The sequence below is a fragment of the Equus asinus genome, chromosome 20 (assembly GCF_041296235.1).
Source record: "Equus asinus isolate D_3611 breed Donkey chromosome 20, EquAss-T2T_v2, whole genome shotgun sequence".
Lineage (NCBI taxonomy): Eukaryota > Metazoa > Chordata > Mammalia > Perissodactyla > Equidae > Equus > Equus asinus.
Window position 1 is genome coordinate 21,272,400 of NC_091809.1, and position 19,452 is coordinate 21,291,851.

The following is a 19,452-nucleotide window of genomic DNA, read 5'->3' on the forward strand; positions in this document are numbered from 1 at the left end:
CTACCTGGTGGAAAGTTTTGAGACACATTTCATAATTCACCTCAGAAGGGTTTGATGGCATTGAGCACCAGTCACCCATAGAGGGATCAAAATGATAATGATGCCTTCATTGGCTTTCCCTCCTTCTGTTTCACTCCCTTTACTGGTACTCCTGCTCCCTGGGATTGACTCCTCCCCCCCAAAAAAAATCTGCACACAGCCTTTGTGTTCAAGGCCTATTTTCAAGGAAACACGTCATAAGGTGGGAGCATGGCAGCAAAATAATGTTTTGGCTTATGAAATAATAATAAAATTGTTACTGTTAATGAGATAATGCTAAACTATTTGCAGTTATATTAACATGCCTTGTTGTTATCCCTCAATGTCCTCGCGCTGTTTCTGATTTTAGAGTTGACTCAGCAATTTCAATGATAAGAACTTATCACTCAGGTCCACTCATATTTATGCAAAATGTCCTACCTACAAGGTTATTCATCACAGCACTGTTTGTTATATAAAAATATTGGGAACAACCCAACCATCAGTCATTAGGGAACTACAATAATAAATGAGGGTACATTTGTATAATGTAACATTGTGCAGCCAAAGAAAAGTAAGATGTGTGGTTAATGCACACACATATACACAAACTACTCTAGCTGATAAACAAATTCAGCAAGCTCTCAGGGTACAATATCAACACAGAAAAATCAGTGTGCTTCTATACAACAAGGAACAAGCTGAAAAGGAAATTTTAAAAACGCCATTTACAATTACATCAAAAACAATAAAACACCTAGCCATATATTTAACCGAGGTAAAAGACTTGTATACCGAAACTACAAAACTTTGCTTAAAGAATTACAGAGGATCGGGGGCCAGCCTGGTGGCGTAGCGGTTAAGTTCGTGTGCTCTGCTTTAGTGGCCTGGGGTTCACCGGTTTGGATCTCAGACCCGGACATACACACCTCTTATCAAGCCATGCTGTGGCATGTATCCCACATATAAAGTAGAGGAAGATGGGCATGGATGTTAGCTCAGGGCTAATCTTCCTCAAAAAAAAAAATTACAGAGGACCTACATAAAATGATAATATACCACCACACAGCAATTAGAAAATATTGTATGATTTCATTCACATGAAATGTCTAGAAAACACAAATCTATACAGACAGAAAGCAGGTTCTTGGCAACTTAGATAGTAAGGGAGTAGGAAAACAGGAGTATGACAGACAAATGGTATTTGTGTAGTGACGTAAACCTTCTAAAATTGTGATGGTTGCACCACTCTGTGGACATACAAAAAAACACTGAATGGTATAGTTTTAAATGGGTAAACTGTATGGCATGCAAATTATATCTCACTATAGCTGTTGCAAAAACAAACAAAAGAGAAAATCATGAGAAGCTACGTCATTAGGAGCATAAAAAATTTAATCTCTGAAGCACCTAGAGTAGTAAGACGCAACAAACTTTAGCTACCATTATAGTTTTAATTTTAATGTTAAAACAATATAAAACTAGTGTAATTAAAAGAGTATGATATGGGCATAAGTAAATATTACTGCTATGGAAGAGTCCAGAAATGGATACAGGTATATATAGGAATTTGTTGTTTAAAAAAGGTGGAATTTCAAATCAGTAGGTCAAGGATAGTTTTGATGAGGATCAAGGCTGCCCCAGGGAGAGAAACCCAAGGTGACTTGCCCTACATTCAGACCTGATCTATATCATCCTCCTGGGAAGCATAGGACGTCTTGATCTGATCTGTTTCTTATCTAAAGTTATAGGACCCCCCAATAACCAGACCCCACCTACACTGATACCATTTAATGACTTTTTTACATAATCTTTCCTTTGTCCTGTAAAGAGATAACTCACACACCTATGCCTTAAATTTAACCCTACCCTCAACCCATGCTTGCAGCTCTTCACTGCCCATAGGTCCTGTCCCCATGCCGGCAGCTCTTCACTACCCATGGGTCCCGTCCCCACGCCTGAAGCTCTTTACTGCCCATGGGTCCTGTCCCCATGCTACTCCCTGCTATTCTCTGAATAAAGGAGCACTACTACCAGAACTTGAGAGTCCAAGAAACCCTTCTTTTGACTCCTCAGCTCACCAAGCCCGCAACATTTCATCAATAAATGATACTATACCAAGTGGCCATCTTTCTAGCAGAAAAAAAAAACTGGATCCACTACTCCACAGCACATGCCAGAAAACATTCTTTGAGGATTAAAAACTAAAATGTCATTAAAAATAATGACACTTTATTACAATAAACAAAACTAGGAAATCTGAATGTAATCTAGAGTTTGAAGAGAATTTTTAAGGCAAGGCAGGAAACCCAGAAATTGTTTTTCAAAAAAGAATTTCTTGGCTACATAAAAATTAAATATTTTGTACAGCAACAGAAGAAACATTGATGTAGCAAAATAATTATCAATTCAATAGATGCATAAGACATTTAATAATGCACATGTGATACCAGCTCAACACAAGGTTGACATAAGGGAAGCCATATTGTAGAAAAGAAACCATATTCTAACTTTAAGTGACCTCTGACTAACTAGCCTAGACATGCTCTGTAGATTTTGTGGCCCTTCCCAGCTGCTTTAAGATAACTTTGTTCTTTTGAGTTCCTTAGGGATGTGATGACCCCCAAGCAGAGAGCCTGTGCTGATAGCCATCATCAATGACAACTGAAAGATCAGGGTTTAGGGCATTGCTCCAATTCTCTGACACACATCCACCAAAACAAAGGACGATCAGGAACTGGGACCAGATATCTGCCCCACCCAGAGAGCAGCCACCTCCCCCACCTGGCGACCAGTCCATATGTAACTGGCCTATAGTCTTCATTCTGGGAGATGGTTCTTTTGGACATGAGTTGGCCATCTTCCCTCTTGCTAGCAAGCTGTAATAAAGTCCTTTCTCGCCTACCACCTTGCCTCCTGACTATTGGCAAGTCTTGCCATAAGCAGAGGAGCCCACTTGGGCAGTAACACATGAACAATTCTTGGTAAAATGTTCTAGTAAATCCAGACTTAAACAGACCATTATTAACTCCACAAAGGTCACTCACTGAGACCCATAGCCAGCATGATTACTAGAGAAACTCTAGAACCATTCCTAAGTTAGGAAACTTGGTATCAGTGCTATTTCACAATTTAATATGAGGGGCCTTGACCAAATGGTAAGATCGGAAAAATAAAAACCAGAAATACATACTAGAAGGAAAAAAAAGCATGAAAGAGGTGAATACACTGCGAACTCAAAAGAATCAAAGATCAGAGGTCAGCATGGTGTCCAAGGTAAATAAAAAGAAATACGGGAAATAAAGCTTAAATAGGGGATGGATTGAATGGAGACGATAGACCATCTCATGGACTGGCAGGCACATTATTAAGGGAGAATCATGGTAACGGCTCCAAGACGCTGAGAACAGTCCCGCGGAGCAGCCTTTGACGAGCACCCGGCGACGTGAGTCCCCACCCCTCGCCTCTCCCTTCCGACGTCTAAACCCAGCGCTGGGCTACGTCCCGCCGCCAACCCCGCCCCCAGCCCGTAGCCCCGCCCATAGGCCGTCTTCTGGCCTCAACCTCCTGGGCGGGGCCTGTTCCCGCCCCCAGCCCCGCGCGGAGCGACCCAGGGCCCACCGGCACCCACGCGGGGAGAACTACGAGTTCACTGCCAGAAATGGACGGACGTGATTGACAGCCCAAGCCCTGGAGGCGGAAGTGGCGTCACCACTTCGCGCCGTCTTTTTGCCCCGGGACTCCGCGCATCTTGGGGAGGCTTACGTTGTAGCGTTGGGGTCCCTCCGTCCTCGGTGCGGCCCGTGAAGGGAGGGCCCTGGGCGCGCAGAGGGCGTTAAAGGACAGGTGCGGCCCGGGACCCGAGGGGCTCCGTAGAGAGGCCGGGCCTCCGCTCGTCCGCCCGGCCGCTTGGCCCCGCGCTGAGCCGGGGCGGGAAGGGCGCCGTGCGGGGCGTTGGCGTCCCCTGCGCTTCCCTGGTCAGAGCCTCTGCGTCACCTTCGAGACTTTTCCCCAGAAGGAGAAGCAGCTCCGCTGTGCCAGTCCGGTTGCTCAGGCCCCGCGCCCTCCGGTCCTCAGGACCTGCGACCCCGCCGTGTGGCTGTGAGTCCGGGGGAAAGTGGGTCAGGGGCCTCTGCTGCTTTTCCTGGGCGACAGAACGTGTCACCGGAGAATTTGGCCTTGTCTTTGCGGCTTCCGTTTTTGAGTATTACATGAAGGTAAGATAGTTTCTTGGGTGTCAGGGGTGAGCATGTTTGTGTATATGATTATAAGCAGATGTTGACCGTAAGTGTCTCACCTAAAGAAAAGCGAGAATACTCAGCTGTCTTTTCTGCGCTGCTAGGGCCATCCATCCCCACAGAGCTTTAGTCAGGGGCCTCCAGAAGAAAAAGATGGAGACTTTATGACACCAGTTCTAGAATAGTTCAGTTTACCATTGATAGGATATTTGCACTAAATGTGTTCTTTTCCCCACGTTTTTCTTTTGTAAAATCTTAAACCTACAGAAAATTTGAACATTTAATGCAGTGAGTGATCATTGTAGTAGATTCACCATTGTTAACACTTTGCATGTTTGCTCCCTCCATAGACAAATACACTTTATGGTAATTATTTGAAAGTAAGTTGAAAATAAATTGCAGGCGTGATACTTGACCTTTAAATACTTGGTTATTCATCTCCCAAAGATAAGGACATTATCCTATCATAATACTATTAGTTCACCCAGGATAGTTAAAAAGACTAATGTCATCAAATATGCACTCTAAGTAAAAACTAAAACTCTCCACATTGTTCCAAAATATGTTTTTGGATCTAGGACTCAATCAAGGTTTATATATGGCCGTTGTTTATATCTTTTAATCGTTAACCTAGATCAGTTGCTCTTGTTTGAAGAATCATACACATTCTTATGGAAAGTCACGCATTTTGATATTTCTGATTTAATTTTCTTGGTGTGTGTAAACCTTTCCTCCATTTCTCCTCAACTGGTAATTGGGTCCAGAGCAGAGGTTGGCAAACTTTTTGTCTGAAAAGGTTCAGATAGTAAGTACTTGTTGCTTTGCAGGCCATAAGGTGTGAGAATTACTCAGCTCTGCCTTTGTACTGGGCAAGCAGCCATAGACCTAAGGAAACAATTGGGCACAGCTGTGTTCCCACAAAGCTTTATTTACACAAACAGGCCTGTGACCAAAGTGTGCCAGCTCCTGGTGTAGAGGCTTCAGAAGATTATTTCACAATATTTGTAAGTGATGGATAGATCAAATTGCATTCTGTCAGGAGGTCAGAAATTTATGTCATCCCTCAGTTAGTGATGCCAACTTTGATCACTTGCTTAAGGTAGTGATCAGCAGAGCACTCTATTTTAAAGGTGGACTTTTCCTTGTGAATACAAAAGTCCTATGTGGGGTCATATTTTGATACTCAGAATATCTTGTTCCCCAACAGCCTTTCTGATAATTATCTTAGCGTCTGTTAATCACCCGCAGTGAATAAACTTCTGTATTTGTTGTCTCGCATTTGTGGGGGTGTATTTTCAGGGCAAGTTTCTCAGGTTGTTTTTCTAGGTCAAAGGGCAAATATATATTTACTTTTTCTGGATATTACAAATTTCCTTCTACAGGTCTTATGCCATTTGGTAGTTTGTGAATGAGCTTTTTAAAAACATGTCTAAAAATATGAAGAACCATAACGAAAAAAATTTAGTTTTCACTTCAAGGCACTTGTTTTCAAATAGAATACCTGTCCACTTTCATCCTGAGTAAAAATATTCAAATAATTTTTAAGAAGTGCAGTGTTTGGTTTATATTATATTCTATGCAGGCATTTTGTGTGAGTTTTACATGATTATTAGGTAGTAATTCTATTTTTGTGTTCCTTTTATTTGTGCATACTGTACTGTAACATTCTTGTGGGGAATGACAGTTCAATCCACAAATGGTCATTGAATTCCTTTAATGAGCTAGGATGTGTGTCAGGGACAGAGAAACAATGGCGATCAAAATGGACATAGTACTGCCACCATGGGGCTTCCAATCTCTTTGGGAATACAGATATTAAACGAATACTGGCAAGTTTGTGATTTGGACATCAGAATGGTTTAATATGAGCTGGTCATATGTATTGGGAGGGATTGATATTTAAGTTGTGAGTAAAGCCTGAGTAGGATTGACGTGGTCGGGTCCTTGGGCTATTGTGAGATTTGTAGAGTGGGTGAGGGGGTGAGGAAATTTCAGGTCAAGGGAGCTTGATGAGCAAAATCCAGCATAGTTGATACCTTGGTGTATTTCTTAAACTGAGGAGAGAGGGTTGGCAGAAGCGGAACAGACACAGTGGTGGGAGATAGAGTGGAGAGCAGGGACAGGGGAGTGAGGTTCTCTGGACAATATTCTAAGGCCGTGGAATCTTCTGAGATGATTTAGCAGGAGAGTGATTTCAATCAATTACAACTTAAATAGAACCCACTAACTCCTGCTTTGGGAATGGACTTCAGGAAAGATGAGAGTCAAGGCGTGGAGTCAAGATAGACTCTTATCATGAAGAAGTTTTGGAACATGATCATGGAACCTAGATGGTGGGTGATTGTTATGGAAAACAAAATGAAATGATTTGAGAGGTTTTTTTTTAAGGATTGGCACCTGGGCTAACAACTGTTGCCAATCTTTTTTTTTTTTTTTTCTGCTTTATCTCCCCAAACCCCCCCGTACATAGTTGTATATCTTAGTTGCACGTCTTTCTAGTTGTAGGATGTGAGATGCCGCCTCAATGTGGTCTGACGAGCCGTGCCATGTCTGCGCCCAGGATCCGAACCCTGGGCCGCCGCAGCAGAGCGCCCAAACTTAACCACTCGGCCACAGAGCCGGCCCCAATTTGAGAATTTTGTAGAAGGTAAGAGAGAAAGAATCCAGGCATTTCCTTCATCTGTTTGTTTGTTGGAGGATATACCCCCACCTAATGAATGTTTGAATGTTTAGTTAGTGCTTAGTGAAAAAATTCAACCCATGGCTGTGCTTAGGAAACTTGTAAACTATCGGAGGAGACAAACATCTCTCCAAGAAAATAAATGTATTATTACAAATTGATTAGAGTTCTGGAGCTAAAGTAGAGGATGGTATTATTTTCTCTCCTGATAAGGGAACAGGTGAAGGTACAGGACTTGATAAATATTTAAGTCATAAAAAGACAATGCATCAGAGTTAGCCACGTGGGAAGGGACTCCAGGAGGAGATGGGAAACCTTCTGTATTTGGTTGATAACATTTCTAGGCTCAGAGAGGGGAGTGTGTCAAGGATTACTCCTGAATTTGACGGTAGAGGCCTTTTATTTGGTTGTGGGAAAAGCTGACACAAGATTCTAATCTTCAGTGTATACCTGACAGGAAAAATGAGTGGTATCTGTTCAAATGATGTGAATCAAGAGAAAATAAGAGAAAGTATAGATGTGTGTTAATTTTGTGAATAGCACATTCATTCAAGGAATTAATCAGAATCAGTAATTCACTGTGTTATTATCAATCTTAGCAAACGTTTGTGTTAATAAACATAGAGTGGTCTTGTAGTCCACCTGGAGGTTCCTTCTCCTACCCGGATCAGGCCTTTGATTCCCTGGCTGAACATCCAGAGTAACCCCTCCTCTTTGACTTTTTATAAACAGTGATGCATCTGGGGGCTAGCATCACTCCACAGGTAAAGGACCAGAAGACTCCCCTGACAATACAGTTTGCCAGCACCTGAAGGCTCCACGTGGCTTGGAAATATCCATGTTACCCTCTCCCTTTGCTACTTGGGTGTCCCAATGAGCCAGCTGTGCCATAGTGAAACAGTTGGTCAGGAGTCTGAAGATAAGCTTGATGAGGATGTCTTGTGACTCTGCGAATGTCTTTCCTATTGGCAAGAAGTGATGTGAAAGCTCTGTTGGCCTTTCATCCCCAGTCGCTGGCTGCCTTCAGTGAGTCAGGTCCTGTGCCGCTCTTTGTACTGGCAGACACTGGCATCCAAAACAGACATGATGCTGCCCATGATGCAAAGAAACCTCTCCAAAGCAAGCTGACCCTGATGTCAGACAGCAGTGTTAAAAAGCATTAGTACAGCTAGAGAGTTCTTTATGATAAAAGATTGTTTCTCCAAAAATATACATATTTAAATGTCTATCCGCTCAGTAACATTGCTTCAAATATATAAAGCTTTGCCTGACGGAAGGAGAAGAAGAAATAGACAAGGCCACAATTCTGGGGGGAGATTTTAATATATTTTGCCCATAGTGTCAAACCAAACAATAGAGGACGGATCAATTAGGATGTACTTTGGAAATGCTATGTAAGCTGCCTAATGTGCAAATAGAGAATAGTGTGTCTAGTAACTTTCTGAACTCAGAAATTGCTCATCTGGGAGCAAGGGGTAAGGAATGGACTGGAAGGTGCAAGAAGGCTGTGTGGAGGGAGAACTGTGTTGTGTATCTTGTTTAGGCTGGGGATTACATGAGACTGTCAAAACTCATCCACTAAATACTTAAGATGTGTGTGTTTAATTGTATATTTTTAGAACCTCAATTACAAAGTGAAAAGAAAAGAAAAGCATTCTGTGCAGACACCACCTAACTAAACAGATTCTTGGGCCTACTGAGCCCGAGGACCCCCAGTTTGAGACCCCGGTAGTAAGGACAGTTATAGTGTGAGTCTAGACACACGGATTTTGTAACCTATGTGTTTCTGGGTCTTCTGAACTGTAGAATAAGGACTGAGAGGTTGTGAGGGTGATGCTGGTTTGTAGATAATGAAGTGTGGAACTTTCAGTGGTTTTCGTCATTCAGATGCCATTTTGTGTCAGCATTTGGCTTGTTGGTCTGTGTTTGATTTATTAAAGGTTATTGTTGTTTTTTTTTTAATAGCACCCACATTGGTTTATAACATATAAGTTTCAGGTGGACATCATTGTATTTTGACTTTTGTATAGACTGCATCGTGTTCACCACCAAGTCTAGTTGCCATCCATCACCTTACACATCATATGCCTCTCTACTCCTTTTGCTCTTTCCCTCTGGTAACCTCCAATCTGGTCTCTGTATGTGTGGGTGTGTGTATGTGTGTGTGTGTCTTCGACATATAAGTGAGGTCATGTGGTAATTATCTTTCTCCATCTGACTTACTTCACTTAGCATAATACCCTCAAGGTGCATCCACCTATTTGCAAATGGAAGGTTTTGTCTTTTTTGCGGCTGAATTTTCCATTGTATACATATATGCACCACTTTATTCATCCCTTGCTGGGCACTTAGGATGTTTCCAAGTCTTGGCTATTGTGGTTGATGCTACAAGAACATAGGGGTGCATATATCTTTTCAAGTTAATGTTTTCGTGTTCTTTGGAGAAATACTCAGAAGTGGAATAGCTGGATCATATGGTATTTCTGTTTTTAATTTTTTGAGCAATCACCATACTCCTTTCCATAGTGGCTGCTCCGGTTTACATTCCCACCAGCGGTATATGAGGGTGCCTTTTTCTCCACAGCATCTCTGACACTTGGCCGTGAGGTTTGTATAGAAGATTTCATAGGTGAGATAGTCGTTTTTCTGCTGATCGCATCTTATGTCCATTTTTCTATGTAGATTCCATCTTTTTCCTCTTCCCCTTCTATGTTTTTGTTGTCACAAGTTATCCCTTTTTGTATTGTGAGTTTATGACCAATTAAGTGTTTGTGGTTATTTTTAATGTTTTCTTTCTCTTTAGCATTTGTTTGTTTTTTTTTTTTTTTTGAGTAAGATTAGCCCTGAGCTAACATCTGCTGCCAATCCTCCTCTCTTTGCTGAGGAAGACTGGCCCTGAGCTAACATCCATGCCCATCTTCCTCTACTTTATATGTGGGACGCCTGCCACAGCATGGCTTGCTAAGCGGTGCCATGTCCGCACCCAGGATCCGGGCCAGCCCCTATGTTATAATTATTTTCTATCCTATTCTGATACCGAGTTGCAGTTTACTGATTCTGTCTGTTTATCACCTTGTTCAACACTTTGTATTCCTTTGCCTTTTTGTGTTGGGCAGGAGGGCTCCTTTCATGCTTCCTGGTAAGGCAGGTCTAGTGGTGGTGAGCTTCCTCACCTTCTCTTTGTTGGGGATAGCCTTGATTTCCGATTCATCTGTGAAGGATAGCTTCGCTGGATAGAGCATTTTTGACTGGCAGTGTTTAACCTTGAGTCTTTTGAATATATCCTTTCACTCTCTCCCAGCCTATAGATTTTCTGCTGAGAAATCCATTGATAACCTAATAGGGCTTCCTTTGAAAGTTATTTTCTTCTCCCAGGCTGCCCTAATACTTTTCCTTCATCGTTGGCTTCTGACAGTTTTAATACAGTGTGCCATGGGGAAGGTCGTTTTGAATTTAGATAATTAGATGTTCTATTAGCTTAATGGCCTTGTATATCCAGTTCTTTCCCCGAGTTTGGGAAGTTCTCAGCTTTTATTTCTTTAAATAAGCTCTCTGCTCCTTTCTCCCTCTCTCCTCCTTTTGGGATACCCATTATCCTTGTGTTGGTTTTCCAAATTGAGTCAGATAGTTCTTGTAGAATTTCTCCATTTTTAAAAAATCTTATTTCTCAGGGCTGGCCCCATGGCCGAGTGGTTAAGTTCATGTGGTCTGCTTTGGTGTCCCAGGGTTTCGCTGGTTTGAATCCTGGACACGGACGTGGCACCGTTCATCAAGCCATGTTGAGGTGGCGTCCCACATGCCACAGCTAGGAGGACCCACAACTAAAAATATACAACTGTGTACTGGGGGCTCAGGGCGGGGGGAAAGGAAGAATAAAATCTTAAAAAAAAAATCTTACTTCTCTCCCCTCTTCCACCTGAATCATTTCTAGATTTGTACTTTAGAGCTTGCTAATTCTTTCTTCCATATCTTCTGCTCTATTTCCAGTGCTTTCTACTTTATTCTTAACCTCATTTATCTGCTCTTCAGCTCCAGAATTTTATTTGTTTTTTTAATTTTCCATCTCTTTGGTGAAGGATTCCTTCTGTTCATTCATTTTATTCCTCAGTTCAGTAAGCTGTCTTTCTTAGTATTCTTGTAAGCCTTTGTGTGTCTTCATGACAGCCATCTTGGATTCTCTGTCAGTTAGATCAGTCTTCCATGACTTTAAGTGTGGCTGCTAGAGAAATGTCAATTCTTTTTATGCTGCTGGATTCGTTTTGTTCTTTAACAGTGGTTGAGTTGTTGCTCTGATGGTGCATTTGGGGTAGGAAACATATTTCTTATCTGGGTAAGCTGTTTATTTTGGTTCTGAGCTGCTTCTGTCGTATTTGAGAGCCTGTGCTTTCCACCTTCCACTGTCTCTGCCAGATGGGTCATCAGTATCCTCATTGTGCTGTTTGTGCCTCTGTAGTTGCTGCTTCCTTGCTGCCTACAATGTTGCTGCAGTTGTGGGTGTCACCTGTATGGTCACTGGGGTAAGAGCACCTCTACTGCTTCTGGGGTTGCCTGGGTTGGGGGTGCCCCCTCTGCAGCTTGGCACAGGGAGAGCAGGGCAGGAGCTGGGGTCACAGGCATCTCTGCCAGGTCTTGGTTTGTTGGTTTGCAGGCACCACTGCTATGAGTGAGGGGACAGAAGTTGCACGTGCATCTGGGGAGGACTGGGGTCATTGGCTCCATTGTCACTGTTTCCTGGGTCTCTGGGCTCTCCATGGGCTCAGACACTGCTGCCGCATGTGCCCCCTCTACTGCTGCTCCTGGGTTATCCAGGGGTGCTGGCAGCACTCTGCTGCTGCCAGGATACTGGGTTTGTGAGTGTTGCCGCTGCCACCAGGTTGCCCATGTTCATTGACGACACTGCCACCACCACAAGGGAAGGAGTACCTGGGTCACAAGTGCCACTGGGGTCCCTAAGTTCTGGTCTCCAGTGGCTGCATGGGTCCTGGAACTTCAGGAAACAGGCACCACCACTATCAGGGACCCAGGGTGTTGTATGCAGCACCACCTGCCGGCAGGGCCAGTGTTGGTGTAACACCACTGGGGCCTGAGTTCTGGGCACTCTGGTGGCTCTGAAACCTCCAGTTGATGGTGCTACCTGCCACTGCCTGAGGAGAGGGTGGGGCTGAGCCATGAGTGTCGCTGTGACTCTTGCAGCCTCTGGTCTCTACACCAGCAGGATTCCTGCAATCTCAGGCCAGGGGCACTGCTGCCACTCCAGAGGGTATCAGAGTCTTGGATGCAACCCCTGCTGCTGGAAGGGCTGGTGTCAGAGGCACTGCCACCAGGGTAGGGGGAGGGCGCTGGGTTACAGGTATCACATTTCCCGGAGCCTCTGGTCATGGGCCTGCAGTGCTCCCTGGTGCCTCCAGCAGCGTGGGCTGCCTGGACTCCTGGGGCTTCCGTTCGTCTGTGCTACCTCAGCTCTGGGATTCTCTGATGGGAGGTGCGGCCACAGCTCCCGGAACTTCCAGTCTCAGGAGCGGCCGCCACTGCTCTCCTGGTTCCACAAGGTACAGGAAGTCTAGTCAGCCCCCCTTCACATGTGTAGATGTATGGCTCTCCCAGGTGTTCTGGTGTGCTGTGCAGAGTCCTTTGTTGTTCTGTGCCTGTCCTACTGGTTGGAACTTAGAAGGGCGAGACAGAACAATATGCTCTGCTGTGATGCTGGCATCACACCAGAAGTTACTGATTTTTAACAGAAAGAAGATGACCTTCAAATACAGAATGTTAAAGGATGATTTAAGACACATGAAGGAAGTCTGTGGAAGAAACAAATAAATATAAAAGCCAATTGGGTGGAAAACGAACTGAAAAGTGAAATGAAAAGGTGCTCACCATCTGAAAGAGGCTCGTACAATAGGCAGATGTTGGGGGAGTGTGATACGGCCCTGCCCTTTGGCCAAGGAAAAAGGAGAGTGCAGACCTGTTTGATTTGAGTGTTTCCAACCAAGACCTGTGGGGGCTTCCCAAGGCTTTAATGTATCCTGACTTCTTTTATAAAAACATTAACATGCTTTCTCTAATCTTTTAGGGTCAGATTCAGAAGACCTAATGATTATTTCCCTTTTCTTCCATTTTCTTATTCAGGAACCAATAGAATATATGTGATTATATGTACATGTGTATGTAGGACACTGGTTATTTTCTCACCTGCTTGATTGTTTTCCCATATCAGCGATGAATTGTTATATCAATTATTATTTTATTGTCTATGTTCTCCAGTAGGATTGTTGGGTCCTTAATGCCTGGGACATTTTCTGTATAGGTTAGTGCCCTCAACTGAGTGCCTGGTACAGGGACTTAACTTCTTCGTTATTTACTGAAAGAATAAAGGAATAAGACAGTGATAAGAACTTAAAAGGAGGCCCATGTGAGCTTCAGGCTTCTCCGGCATCCATCAAGGGAAGCTCAAGAGTGTTGACCAAATAAAATATTTCATTTTTCTTTTCTTCATATGCCCAGGAGCAGTCTTGACCAGTACCATCCAGTAGAGTTTGCAGATCATGTATATATTGAAAATATTAAGCATGAAGGCAATATTTAAAAAACTAAGATATTATCTATATTTGAAGCATTCTAAATTCAGTGGACACTAATATCTATCAGATATATTTGATTTGTGTTTACATCATACAGAATTTAGAGTTGGAAGAGTAGATTCAGGTATTCAAGTTGCCAAATGTGTAAGTGAGCTGTAAGCTCCTAGTGAGATATCTGGTACAGTGGTCCTCAGTAAATGGCAGTTGATGTTACTGATGCTCTTGTTATAGAGTGTACTGTTCTAGGAGCATTTAGGTTCTCCCTGCACAATATAGAGTCCTTTGGTCTGGACCTAAGCACTTGTGCTGCTGCTTTAGGTAGGAGGAGCTTAGGTGGGGCAGAGAATGCTGTGCTCTAAGTCAGCTCCCTGGTACATATGCCTTAGGGAGAGTGGCTGCATAATCTCGTTCATCAAGTTTATTGCCTTGACGAGTGAAGAGTCACATTCCTTAGGGCTTAAGTCCTCTGTAAAATGAACCCACTGTGCTTTTCCTCATGGGCAGCATGGCTCACAGTTCCCAGTCCCCTTTTGTGGCTCCAGGTGAGACAGGACTCCTCTGACGTTTGATGACAGTAGTGTGTGTTTGTGTGAGGTTTCTTGAGTGTGAAGGGATATTGGGAATTTCAATCCAGAATGGAATGACCTCCAGGCAGGTGAATATGGGAATTGTGGTCATCTCTGCGTCCTCATGCCTTGTTTCTTTTCTCCTAGGTCTTTCTAAGGACCCTTGCTGCCTTCCTGAGGAACAGATAGAGGCAGAAAGGATGGCAACTGACTGTTTGACAGACTGTTCTCAGGTAATTAGAAAGTGTGTCCTACAAAATAACATATAATACCACCAGACAGACACATTTCCTTCTAGGTAGACCTGTCTCCAGAGCTCCTGAAAGAAATCAAGCCACTCCAGGACTGAGTCCTGTTGAATTCCCTCCCAAAGTGGAGCCTCTCATATTGGTTCCTGTGACTAATCTCAGTATTTCAATAATTACCTTTAATATTGTCTCTTAGGATGGTGACTGCATATTTTTTATTTTGTTACATGGTCTGACATGGTAACAAAGATGAAAGTGTGCATTTCTCAAAGATTTGATACATTCATCAACTTTTCCAAGTTTCTGCAGTTTGCTTAGAACCATGCAGCAAGAGGAAACTAAGAAGAGAAGAGCTTTTAGTCTAGTTGTGGTGAGATAAGTTCACGTGTTAGAGGTTCCATTAAAGCTGTAACTGGAGGAGATCAACCATGAGTGAGTGTAGACCAAGAGAAGAGTACATAGGACCATTGCACCCTGGGGGAGATGATGAGAGACCATGAAACCCTCTGTTACCATTTCCTCTCCCATCCTCATTCCCCAGTGAACGCTGGTGTACATGTTACTTTACTGACCCAGCCTGTGTGTGATGGTTTAGGACTCGGTTGCCTTCACTGATGTGGCTGTGCACTTCACCCGAGAGGAGTGGACTTTACTGGACCCAGCCCAGAAAAATCTATACAGAGATGTGATGCTGGAGACCTACAAGATCCTGACCACAGTAGGTAAGGCTGCCATCCTTCCTGTAGCCTCTTATGGAACAGATATATAGATGTGTGTGTGTATATATATATATATGATGTGTTTACTACGTTCCAGTATTGGTGGAGTGAAATCTGCACATAAGGGACACTAGCAAACACTAGTCTCTACACTAGTGGGTTTTAATCCAGTGTGGTTTCTGTAAAACTGTGGTTCTAGGACTAACACCATCCCCATCACTCTGTTAGAAATGTGCATTCTCAGACTCTAGCTTTGACATAGTGAGTGAAACTCTGGCATTGTGCCCTGACATCTTTGTTTTAATGAAGATACTGGGCATGAGTCCAATGGAAAATAAAGTGTGACAACCACTGGTGTGGTGGTTTCTCCATGAGAATGCATATCTCTTTCATACTTACTTTATTTCCTATTTCAATAAAAGTCTGAATGCTCTGTAATGTGTGTGTATATATATATCTGAACATAGGATTCAGAAGCAAGAGATAACCAATCTCTTTGATGTACAGAAGGGATATTTGCATTTTTATGTCTTTTGAAATAATTTTACTCCTGATTTCATCAGAAATATAGGACCTGATTCATGGGGAAATTTGTCGTCTGCGGAGGCCTTTTCTCTTAATACGTCTTTCCCTGTGCACAGAATGTCAGGTGTTCAAACCCGACCTGATCTCTTGGTTGGAAGAAGAAGAAGAGTGGAGGACAGCGGGGAGAGGAGTCTTCCAAGGTGAGTGAGCGTGAAGACCTTCCCTGGCCAGTGAAAATCTCAGTGTGTCAGAATCATAATGAGGAAACTTTAAGACATGCTTTCTCCAGAAGGCTGAGGTCACTGGTCTCTGAAACCTTGGGCATTGTCAGCTTCTCATACATTCTTTACATTTAATGAAAATTTCCTGTGATCTCACAGGATGACTTGTTCTGCTGCTTCTTTGACTTGTTCTGCTTCTTTAACTTTATTTAGATATATGCGCTTTGTCTATAACTTTCCTACTTCTTTTCCCTGATAGCGTCTGTCTCTTTTCCCCATCATAATTTTCATAGATTCGTTTTAATCAACTACTGAATCTTGAGTGCACATCCTTATCATTGCAAAATTTTTGGCATAGCCATGCTCTTCAAATCTGTCTTGCCCTTTTTTTGTTTAATATGTTTAATTTGGAATTAATACTGTGAGCCTTGTTGTTTTTCACTCCTTGAGCCTGCATTTCCTTTTGCAAATTCCAACATTTTTTTGTTGTTTTTTAAATTTTAGAATGGGAACTGCAACTTAAGACCAAAGACTCGACGATTCAGCAGGATATTTTTGGGGAGAAAACATCCAATAGGCTAGAAATGGTAAGAACAGTAAGTTTAAAAAGAGGTATTTCTTGTTTTCCACATTCAGCAAAGATTGAGATTTTCATTAGATAGCACATGAGTATAACTGATAAATATTTGAGATAAGTGGCTTTGTCCGAGAGAGCAATGTCTCTGGGAAGATATTCTGCATCTGTTGAATTGGGGTATTTCCGAAACCCAGCTTGAAAGTCATTGCTTCAGAATTCACACAAGGACTCATTTTCACTTATATAACTAGACATTGACTTTTGAAAACAATTCCATGAAACTGTACAGAAGTCTTTTAAAATTACAATAGATGGCATATCATTCTGGCCAAAGGATTCCATCATTCAACTTAAAAGAAATGAACAGGGTAGGAAGTGTGTGAATGTAATAGAAATGGCCATCATCATCATCATCATCGTAATGATGTTTCTGTTTTCAGATGGGTGGGATCAATTAGTGAGTCTAAAAAATCTTTGAATGATCATTCTTCATTCTTCAACAGGAAAGAATTCCCAATGGGTGGGAACTCCATGATTGTGAGCAATGTGGGAAAGTCTTCAATGAACGTTCATGTCTTAAGACCCAGAGGAGAACTCAAAATGGAGGGGACAGTTATGACGACAGTCAGTATGGAAAAAGCTCCCTCACTCTGCATAAGAAAACCTCACCTGGAGAGAAACATTGTTTGTGTACTCAGTGGGGAAAAGCCATCAGCCCAACTCCAGCGATCGTGTGCAGGAAAACTAGCATGCAAGAGAAAGCCTTCGAATGCAGTGATAGCGGGAAAGCCTTTGCTAATCAGTGTTTCCTTCAGGCACCAACGAGAATTCACAATCGAGAAAAACTCTATGAGTGGAAAGACTGTTCAGGATCTTTTAGTCACTCTGCTAGCCTCGGTGCGCATATACAAACTCACACTGCTAACAACCATTACAAGTGTGAGGAATGCAAAAAATCCTTTAAACGATCTGCATACCTTAACGCTCACGTTCAAGTTCACATTGGAAGAAAACCTTTTCAGTGTAAGGAATGTGGGAAGGCCTTTGTTAAGTCTTTTGAACTTATTGGACATGTTAAAACACACATGGGAGAGAAGCCCTTTCTGTGTGAGGTATGTGGAAAATCTTTTAGAAGTTCCTCGTACCTTCAGGTTCATAGTCGAATTCATACTGGAATAAAACTCTATAAATGTAAGAAATGTGGGAAAGACTTTAAACGTTCCATGCACCTTAAAGTTCACATGCGAACCCACACTGGAGAGAAACCCTATGAATGTAAGGAATGTGGGAAAACCTTCACTCAATCCTCAGGCCTCATTTACCACAATAAGATTCACACTGGAGAGAAGCCTTTTAAGTGTGACACATGTGGGAAAGCCTTTGCTAGTTTCTCACATCTTACTGCCCATTTTAGAACTCACACTGGAGAGAAGCGTTTTGAGTGTAATATATGTAGGAAAAGATTTAGCAGTTCTTCATACTTAGTCGTTCACAACCGTACTCACACTGGAGAGAAACCCTATAAATGTGAGGAATGTGGAAAAGGCTTTAAACGTTCTGTGTCCCTTAAAGTTCACATGCGGATTCACACTGGAGAGAAACCCTATGAATGCAAGAAATGTGGGAGAGCCTTCACTCAGTCCTCAAGCCTTACTGACCATAGAAAAACTCATACTGGAGAGAAGCCTTTTAAATGTGACACATGTGGGAAAGCCTTTGCTCTTTCCTCACATCTTAACAGACATTTTAGAACTCACACTGGACAAAAGCCTATTGAGTGTAATGTATGTGGGAAAACATTTAGCAGTTTTTTGTACTTGATTGTTCACAAGCGTACTCACGCTGGAGAGAAACCTTAGAAACGTAAAGAATGTGGAAAAGCTTTCAGTTTCCGCATTTCCTTTTGGTACCATGAAAGCACTTAGCTGCAGAGAAATCCTGTCAGTGTAAGGAATGTGGTAAAACCCTGAGTTGTCCCGATTCACTTTGAAGATATGAAAGGACCACACTGGAGAGATGCTCTGGAAATGTAAGGAATGAGGGAGAGCCGTCAGAATCTCATCACAACCCGGCATGTGTGGACTAACAGGGAAACTGTACCAATAAGAAACATGGAAAGCCCTTGTCTATTTCCTCAGTGGAATATTTTTTTTTTTAATATATGAGAAACGGACAGAAATCCAAGTGGTGTAATGTGAGAAAATTGTTCTGGTTGTGTTCACTTGTGATTTTGGTGTGGAGAAAAACTTTGTAAGAAATGTTGTATAGTCAATAAAATTTTTCGTAAGATTGTTTCTCTTCCTTGATAAACATAGGGTAATTCAAGAGAAACTGAGTATAGGAAATACGGGGAATGCTGCCCTTACTGTGAACCGTGGGGTCTTCTGAGATACATAGCATTCCGAGTGGTCCTATAGATAGAAGCCTTTGTGATTAGGCCCTGATCATTCCTGGGTATGAGGTGTCTTTCTGTCTACTGATAGGCCGGTCTAGTTGCTACACCTTCCAGGTTGCTATCTGGTCAAAAGTGGATCAATAGGATTCACACTTAATTGTCTTCTAACCACCTGGATTTGCACACTGAAAATTAGGAAACATTGATGAAAGGATTTGAAGAAGACAAATAAATGGAAAGATATCCTGTAATCAAGGATAGAGAGAAAATATTATGTCAGTATTAACCTGGCAGCCTATAGATTCAATGCAGTCCACATTCCAATGGCCTTTTTTTTTTTTCCAGAAATGGAAAAGCCAAACTTCAAATTCATAGGGAATTACAAGGGACCCCAAATAGAACAATTTTGAAGAGAATAAAGAAGTTGGAGGACTCGCAATTCCCAATTTCAAAGCTGCAATAATATGAATTGTGTTTCTATCTTTTAATCATTTTACGTTGTGTGAGGTATGGTGAGGCCAGATGCAGATCAAGAGAGAGAAACTAGAAAGTTTTATGGTTTTGTTACACTCGCACTTTCTTGGAGAGAACACAGCACATTCCACAGAAGGCCACTCAGGGAACCTCCAAGGGCCCATGCGACAGGGAGAGGGAGCAGAAGTATGAATATGCAATTTTACTGTGGTT

General features: G+C 42.5%; 1 protein-coding gene across 4 annotated transcripts; it reads left to right on the top strand.

The window, feature by feature from the left end:
- The first annotated feature begins 3,606 nt into the window (after window positions 1-3,606).
- On the top strand, window positions 3,607-18,672 carry LOC106824484 (zinc finger protein 266-like). 4 transcript variants are annotated; one of them, XM_070491931.1, is made up of 7 exons: window positions 3,607-4,235; window positions 6,756-6,903; window positions 14,228-14,313; window positions 14,924-15,050; window positions 15,611-15,772; window positions 16,298-16,380; window positions 16,874-18,672. In XM_070491931.1, exons 6-7 carry the CDS (start codon window positions 16,378-16,380, stop codon window positions 18,227-18,229), a joined length of 1,359 nt encoding a protein of 452 aa, XP_070348032.1. In that variant the 5' UTR covers window positions 3,607-4,235; window positions 6,756-6,903; window positions 14,228-14,313; window positions 14,924-15,050; window positions 15,611-15,772; window positions 16,298-16,377; the 3' UTR covers window positions 18,230-18,672. The 4 variants fall into 4 exon arrangements, with proteins under 4 accessions (XP_070348032.1, XP_044608663.2, XP_070348031.1 ...); XM_044752728.2 differs by having other exon boundaries at window positions 15,689-15,772; XM_070491930.1 differs by lacking the exon at window positions 6,756-6,903.
- The last annotated feature ends 780 nt before the right edge of the window (window positions 18,673-19,452 follow it).